The 8,613-nt window shown below is 49.3% G+C and overlaps 1 protein-coding gene across 1 annotated transcript in view; it reads left to right on the plus strand.

The window, feature by feature from the left end:
* LOC134207015 (homeobox protein prospero-like) overlaps positions 1–7,574 on the plus strand; it is a 419,304-nt gene extending 411,730 nt beyond the window's left edge. The window contains 5 exon segments of the mRNA XM_062682756.1: positions 6,453–6,574; positions 6,640–6,908; positions 6,973–7,064; positions 7,130–7,279; positions 7,281–7,574. Of these exon segments, the coding sequence (XP_062538740.1) occupies positions 6,453–6,574; positions 6,640–6,908; positions 6,973–7,064; positions 7,130–7,279; positions 7,281–7,427 (780 nt within the window). The 3' untranslated portion in view covers positions 7,428–7,574.
* Positions 7,575–8,613: the final 1,039 nt, after the last annotated feature.

An 8,613-nucleotide genomic window follows, 5' to 3' on the forward strand; every position in this document is an offset into this window, starting at 1 on the left:
GTCAGGTCAGTCCAGAGTCTCAGATCCAGTCAAGATCCACTCCAGAGTCAGTCGGATCCAGTCAGGATGCAGTTCAGATATGTCAATCGGGTCAGGTCGAGTCCAGGTCAGTCCAAGATCCAGTTCAGGTCAGGCCCAGTCAGGTCAGTCCAAATCCAGTCAGGCCAAGATCAGTCCAGATCCAGTCAGATCCAGGTCAGTCAAAACCAGTCCAGATCCACTCCAGGTCAAGTCAGGTCAGGTTCAGTCGAGATCCAGTTCAGGTCAGTCCAGATCAGTTCAAGTCAGTTCAGATCCAGGCCCAGTCCAGATCCAGTCCAGGTCCAGATCCAGTCAGTCCAGGTTCAGTCCAGATCCAGTCCAGATCCAGTCAGATCCAGGTCAGTTCAGGTCAGTTCAAGTCAGGCCAGTCCAGATCCAGTCAGGCCAGGTCAGGCCAAATCAGGCCAGATCCAAGTCCGATCAGGTCAAATCAGTCCAGATCAGTCCAGATCCAGTCCAGAGTCAGTCAGGTCGGTCCAGGTCAGTCAAATCCAGTCCAGATCCAGTCCAGGTCAGATCCAGTCGGTCCAGTCAGATCAGTCCAGGTCAGTCCAGATCCAGTCCAGATCCAGTCAGGTCAAGTCCAGATCAGTCAGATCCAGATCAGTCCAGATCAGTCCAGATCAGTCCAGGTCAGTCCAGATCCAGTCAGATCCGATCCAGATCAGTCAAATCCAGTCCAGGTCCAGTCTAGATCCAGTCTGGTCCAGTCAGTCAGAGGTTCCAGATCCTGTCCAGGTCCAGTCAAGTCTAAGCCAGATCAGGACCAGGTCCAGTCCAGGTCAGTCAGTTCAGTTTCCAGTCCAGATCCATATCCAGTCAGGTTCGGTCTGGAGTCCAGTCACAGCCAGTCAGGTGCAGTCCAGATCCAGTCCAGGTCAGTCCAGATCCAGTCCAGATCCAGGCCAGGTCAGTCAGATCCAGTCTAGAGTCAGTCAGTCGAAGTCAGTCAGTCCAGTCCAGATCGTGTCCAGATCCAGTCCAGATCTAGGCCAGATCCAGGCCAGATCCAGTCAGTTCGGTTCCAGTCCAGGTCCAGATCCAGTCCAGGTCAGTCAGATCCAGTCCAGTCAGGTCAGTCCAGATCCAGTCTAAGTCGGTCAGTCAGATCCAGTCCAGATCCTGTCCAGATCAGTCAGATCTGGACCAGTCAGGCCAGATCCAGTCAGGTTCGGTTCCAGTCCAGTCCAGATCGAGTCAGTCCAGATCCAGTCGGTCAGTCCAGAGTCAGGCCAGATCCAGTCATCCAGTCCAGGTGCGGTCCAGGTCAGGCCAAGTCAGATCCAGTCCAAGATCCGGTCAGGTCAGTCCAGGTCCAGTCAGATCCGATCGGTCCAGATCACAGCAGGTCCAGTCAGGTCCAGTCATCTGAGTCAGTCAGATCCAGTCAGTCCAGTCCAGGTCAGTCTAAAGTCAGTTCAGATCCAGGTCAGTCAGATCCAGTCCAGGTCAGTCCAGGTCCAGTCGAGCCCAGTCCAGGTCCTGTCCAGGTCAGTCAAGATCCACTCCAGATCCAGTCAGGATCCAGTCAGGATGCAGTTCAGGTAGATCAGTCCAGGTTCAGTCCAGATCCAGTCCAGATCAGTCAGGCCCCAGTCCAGATCAGTCCAGATCTAGTCCAGATCCAGTCCAGATCCAGATCCAGTTTCAGATCCAGTCCAGGTACAGATCCAGTCTAGATCAGATCCATCCAGTCCAGATGCAGTCCAAGGCCAGTCAGATCAAGTCCAGGTCAGATCCAAGGTCCAGTCCAGATCTAGAGTCAGTCAGGTCCAGATCCAGTCAGGTCAGTCCAGAGTCCAGTCAGTCCCAGTCGGTCCAATCGGTCCAGATCCAGTCCAGGTCGGTCAAGTCAGTCCAGATCCAGTCAAACCAAGATCAGTCCAGATCCAGTCGAGTCAGTCAGGTCAGTCCAAGTCAGTCCAGATCCAGTCAGTCAAAAGTCCAGGTGCGTTCCCAGTGCAGTCCAAGATCCAGTCAGGTCCAGTCCAGATCAGTCAGGCCCAGTCCAGATCGGTTCAAGTCGGTTTTAGGTCCAGTCCAGATCCAGTCCAGATCTGGTTCAGATCCAGTCCAGATCAGTCAGAACCGGCCCGGATCCAGTCAAAGTCCAGTTCGTTGCCCAGTCCAGTCCAGATCCAGATCCAGTCAGATCCAGTCAGGCCCTGTCCAGATCCAGTCCAGATCCAGTCCAAATCCAGTCAAGATCCAGCAGATCCACTCCAGTCAGTTCTAATCCGATCCAGTCCAGTCCGGATCCAGGTCCATCCGTCAGATCCAGTCAGTCAGTCAGATCCAGTCAGTCAAGTCCAGTCAAGATCCAGTCCAGATCCAGTCCAGATCAAGTCAGATCCAGTCAGATCCAGTCAGTCGGTCCAAGTCAAGATCCAAGTCCAGATCGGTCCAGATCCAGTCCGAGGTCAGTCCAAGTCGGTCAAGGTCAGTCCAAGTCAGTCCAGATCCAGTCCAGATCAGTCCAGGTCCAGTCCAGATCCAGTCCAGTCCAGTCCAGGTCAGTCCAAATCCAGTCCAGATCCAGTCGGTCAGGTCGGTCAGATCCAGTCCAGATCCAGTCCAGTCCAGTCCAGATCAGTCCAGATCCAGTCCAGATCAGTCAGATCCAGTCAGATCCAGTCAAGGTCAGTTCAGATCCAGTCCAGATCCAGTCAGGTCAGTCCAGATCGATCCAGATCAGTCAAGGTCAGTCCAGATCCAGTCAGGTCCAGTCCAGGTCAGTCCAGATCCAGTCCAAGATCCAGTCCAGATCCAGTCCAGATCCAGTCCAAGATCCAGTCCGATCAGTCCAGATCCAGTCAGATCCAGTCCAGTCAGGTCAGTCAGGTCAGTTCAGATCCAGTCCAGTTCAGTCAGGTTCAGATCAGTCCAGATCAGGCCAGATCCAGTCCAGGTTCAGATCCAGTCAGGCCAGTCCAGATCCAGTCCAGATCCAGTCAGTCAGATGCAGTCAGGTGCAGTCCATGTCAGTCCAGGTCCAGTCAGGCCAGTCCAGTCAGGCCAGATCCAGTCAGGTCAGGCCAGATCCAGTCCAGATCCAGTCCAGGTTCAGTCCAGATCCAGTCCAGATCCAGTCAGATCCAGTCAGATCCAGTCAAGTCGATCCAGATCCAGTCAGATCCAGTCCAGATCCAGTCCAGGTCAGTCCAGATCGGTCCAAGATCAGTCCAGATCGGCCCCAGATCCACTCCAGTCAGTTCTAGTCCAGGTCCAGTCAGTCAGATCCAGATCCATGTCAGGTCCAGATCAAGTCAGTCCAGATCAGTCGAGTCCAGATCCAGTCAAGTCAGTCAGATCAGTCCAGGATCCAGTCAGGTCAGTCCAGTCAGTCCAGATCAGTCAGATCAGTCAAGATCAGTCAGGATCAGTCAGATCAGTCCAGATCCAGTCCAAGATCAGTCCAGATCCAGTCCAGATCCAGTCCAGGTCGATCCAGGTCAGTCAGATCCAGTCCAGGTCAGTCAGATCCAGTCAGGTCAGTCCAGATCCAGTCAGATCCAGTCCAGTCAGTCAGATCGGTCCAGATCCAGTCAGGTCAGTCCAGGTCAGTCCAGATCCAGTCCAGGTCAGTCCAGATCAGTCAGATCCAGTCAGATCCAGTCCAGATCAGTTCAAGTCAGTCAGATCCAGTCCAGATCCAGTCAGGATCCAGTCCAGGTCAGTCAGATCCAGTCAGGTCAGATCCAGTCCAGTCCAGATCCAGTCCAGGTCAGTCCAGATCCAGTCCAGATCCAGTCAGGTCAGTCCAGATCAGTCAGTCCAGATCAGTCCAGGTCCAGTTCAGGTCCAGTTCAGATCAGGTTCAGATCAGTCAGATCAGGCCCAGATCAGTCAGGTTCAGATCAGTCCAGGCCAGTCCAGGTCAGTCCAGATCCAGTCCAGTCAGGTGCAGGTGCAGTCCAGGTGCAGTCCGTATCCAGTCCAGATCCAGTCCAGATCCAGTCAGGCCAGTCCAGATCAGTCCAGGTCAGGCCAGATCAGTCCAGGTCAGTCCAGATCAGTCCAGATCCAGTCCAGATCCAGTCAGGTCAGTCCAGATCAGTCCAGGTCAGTCCAGGTCCAGTCAGATCCAGTCCAAGGATCAGTCCAGGTCAGTCCAGATCCAGTCAGGTCAGTCCAGATCCAGTCAGATCCAGTCCAGATCCAGTCAGTCAGTCCAGATCCAGTCAGATCAGTCCAGATCCAGTCCAGATCAGTCCAGGTCAGTCCAGATCAGTCCAGGTTCAGTCCAGATCCAGTCCAAGTCAGTCAGTCAGTCCAGTCAGTCCAGGTCCAGTCAGGTCCAGTCAGGTCAGTTCAGGTCCATCCAGGTCAGATCCAGTTCAGATCCAGTTCAGGTTCAGGTCAGTCCAGATCCAGTTCAGGTCAGTCCAGATCAGTTCAGGATCCAGTCCAGTCAGTCGATTAAGTCCAAGGTCCAGTCAGGTCAGGCCAGATCCAGTCCAGGTCAGTCAGGTCAGTCCAGGTCAGTCAGTCCAGATGCAGTCCAGGTGCAGTCCAGGTCAGTCCAGATCAGTCCAGTCCAGGTGCAGTCCAGGTGCGGTTCAAGATCAGTCCAGATCAGTCCAGATCAGGCCAGGTTCAGTCCAGATCCAGTCCAGATCCAGTCAGTCCAGGTCAGGTGCAGTCCAGGTGCAGTCCAGATCCAGTCAAGATCAGTCGAGTCAGTCCAGGTCAGTCCAGGTCAGTCCAGGTCCAGATCCAGTCCAGGTCCAGTCCAGGTCCAGTCCCAGATCTAAGTCAGATCCAAGTCCAGATCCAGTCCAAGTCAGTCAGATCCAGTCCAGATCGATCCAGTCCAGAACCAGATCCAGTCCGTGCCCAGTCAGTCAGATCCAGATCCAGTCTAAATCAGTCCAGATCCAGTCAGACCCTGTCCAGATCCAGTCAGGTCCAGTCCAGATCCGCCAGTTCAGTTTCCAGTCCAGATCCAGTCAGTCCGAGATCCAAATCCATGTCAGGTCCAAATCCAGTCCAGTCCAATCCAGTCGAAGTCCAGATCCAGTCAAGATCCAGTCAATCCAAGTTCAAATCCAAGTCCAGTCTAAATCAGATCCAGAGTCAAGTCAGTCCAGATCTGATCTCAGTCAGGTCAGATCCAGTCCGAGATCCAGTCAGATCCAGTCCAAATCCAGTCAAATCAGGTTCAATCCAAGTCAGTCAGGTTCGTTCCAGATCCAGTCCAGATCCAGTACAAGTCTAGTCAGGTCAGTCCAGATCCAGTTCAGATCCAGTCCGGATCCAAAAACTCAGGCTCAGGCTCAAGTCCAGTCCTATCCAAATGAAATACATATTCAATCAAAATCTAAGTCCAATCCATATCCAAATTGAACTCAATCCAAACCCAATCCAAATTCTATCCAAATCCATTCCAAATCCAAATCCAAGCCAAATTCAATCCAAGTCCAAATCCAAATTCTGTGCAAATCCAAATTCTGTGCAAATCCAATCCAAATCCAATCCAAATCCGATCCAGTCCAATCCCAATCCAGTTCTAATCCAATCCAAATTCCTTTCAAATCCGATTAAAATTCAATCGAAATCGCTTTCAAACAAATCAAATCCAAATCCAAACCAACTCCAATCCAACCCAAACCCAATCCAATCCAAATCCAATCAAAATCTAATCAAATCCAATCCAAATCCATTCCATATCCAATCCAATTTCAATCCAGATCCGACCTTAATCAAATCGAAATTTAATCCGATTTAAATTCAATGCGCTCAAATCTCAAATACAATCCAATCTCAATTCAATCCAAATCCAATCCAAATTCAATCCAATTTCAATCAAAATCCAATTCAATTCCAAATCAATCCCATTCTAAATCCATTCCAAGCACAATCCAAATTCGATTCAAATTCTGTCCAAATCCAATTCAAATCCAATACAAAACCAACCCAAATCCAGTTCAAATTCAGCCCATATGCAACCTTAATTTATTCCGAATCCCATCAAAATCCAATCGCAATAGCAATCTATTCTAAAACCAATCGAAATTCAATCCCAATCCAATCCAAATCTAATCCAAATTCTATATCTTGTCTAATTATCAAGTCTAATCCAAATCAAATGTCAATGTCTTTTAAAATTTCAGAATGATCCAGAAAGTCTTTAAGGATTACAACGAATTAGTAAATTTTTGAAAATCATTTAGTGCACCCAGCGCACTTTGACATACTTTGGTATAAAACTTAAAATGATTTTTAGCCTCCTACTCACATCCACAGCCGTTATTCATGAATATTTCCATATGCGATTTGTGAACAAATAGTGACTACATTAATTATTTCAATGAGGTGGATCTAAAATTTGCGATAAATTTATTATTTTTCAATACCGAGTTATGAAATTCAAAATAACTTTAAACAACCCTTCTCGTTTTTCCTTACAGCCTCGATTGGCGGATACACGACGATCGGCTATCCACTGCGCCGATATGGACCTGGAGTACTACAGATTGCGGAGTTTCAGCATTACATCGCACGGGATTTGCAACCTTGGTGATTCAATGCGGTACTGTTCTCTGAATCAAATCGAAATTGATAAACTATCCTAACGGTGCAATATCCTCCTTACAGAAGTCGTCGATCACGATCGATCAACTCGGTAACCTCAGCCGGCTCCGGTGGGACCAAGGATCGCAAGGGTAGCAGCGGTTCGCAGAAGCAGGACGTTCATATGGCTTCGGCTTCACGGGATAATAGTGAGGATCATCTTGAAGGCGGTGAGAAGGAAAAGATACCGGCTTTCAAGGTGGCCATGTTGGGCGCTTCAGGGGTGGGTAAGACGGCGTTGACCTACCAGTTCACTACCTCGGAGTATATCTGCGCTTATGATTTAAGTCTTGGTAAGTTTGATGAGAAAAAACTGAAACTATTATGAGTTAGTTAACTAAGGTCCGCTGCTTACAGATGACGATTATGGTCAGAAAACTGTGTCGGTGCTGCTGGATGGACAGGAGACTGATCTGGAGATCATTGATCACCCTGCGTGCGAGATGTCGGTAAGTTCTTCACTTAACCATCAATTATTATCGTTGTGTCCAACTAAAACTTATTTGCTTGACAGGAGGAAGCATTTTGCTCGACGTACCACATTGACATCTTCGTCGTAGTCTACTCGGTTGTGGACAGAGGATCATTGAAAAAGGCCGAAAAGATCCTACACTACCTCAAGGATTCGGAAATGTTGCTCACCCGCGGAGTCATTTTGGTCGGTAACAAAACTGACCTCGAGCGTCAGCGTGAAGTTCCTACGCATGCCGCCCGGCGGCTTGCCAAAGAAATTGGTGCCAAGTTCATCGAAACCTCCAGTGGCATGGACTACAATGTGGACGAGCTGCTCGTCGGCATCGTGGCCCAAGTGAAACTGAACCCTCAACGAATCAACCGGCTTTCGGACAAGCAGCGTAACAGCATAGCCGGTTCTATAGTTCCTCCGGTCAAAACGCCCATCAAGGGTCGCAAGATGGCCATGTCGATGCGAGAACTTCCTGCCAGAGACGCCACCAGCCGGATACGACGAATCGTTCGGCGCAGCAGTATCGGCAAGTTTGGCTCCGAAGACGACGACGACTTCAACGTAGGAGACAAGCGCCTTCGCAAAAAAGTTCACGACTTCCCGGACGATGACGACGCCGAGAGTGACGACGAGAGATCCACCGATAACGAAATGAACTTATTGCACAGGAAACGGTACGAGCTGCCCAGCACCTCGACGCAGAACCTCAACAGTACGAACGCCCGCTTCCTGAAGCGCCTGTCCTTCGACGGCCAGACGCAGGAGGACCTCGGAGCGCAACAGCAGGAAGCTCGCGAGCAGCACCGCGGGTCGCCACAGCCCAACGTCAAGCGGTTCAACCTCATCGACGACAAGTCCTGCTCGGCCACCGGAACCGCCGCCAACAAGTTCGCCAACCGCACCAAACTGTTGCTGACTTCGTTTTTGAAGTTCAAGCGAAATCTACGCGTCAAGCGGCGCAGCTCCGGCAGCTGCAGTGACCTTTTTGTGATCTAATCGTTTCATTGTCATGTGTGGGTGTAAACGTGTGTATGCTTGGTGTTCATTCGCGGATAGATAGATGTCCAAATGTGGTTTATTTGTACATATTTGTTGATGTAAATATTGCTCACGCATCACGTGCACTCTTTGTTTTCAATTGGATGGAGTGTCGAACACAAACACAGCATCAAACTAAATGGGATCAAAGCAAGCGGTTTTCAATATTAATTGACTTGTTTCAAATAGACGCAGAGAAACAACGAAAATTGACTAATAAATAGAACGCGATAAAGGCAGGAATATAAAAAAAAAAATTACCAGAAAGTGATTTGGTAGTTAGATAGAGCTAAAATTTTTGAATTTTGGAATTTGATTTTTCGCTTGCAGTTTAAATTAATTAAAGTTACAGTGTGAACTAAAACGTACACAATAGTTTGTATTTAAACTAACTTTTTTGATTGTTGGAATTGAACGGCATATGTTCTGTAGACTTATGATTGAACCAAAATGTTTTACTTTGTTAAGGATATGGATAAGTTTAACATATTAGT

Source organism: Armigeres subalbatus, chromosome 1, assembly GCF_024139115.2.
Source record: "Armigeres subalbatus isolate Guangzhou_Male chromosome 1, GZ_Asu_2, whole genome shotgun sequence".
NCBI classification, from domain to species: Eukaryota; Metazoa; Arthropoda; class Insecta; order Diptera; family Culicidae; genus Armigeres; species Armigeres subalbatus.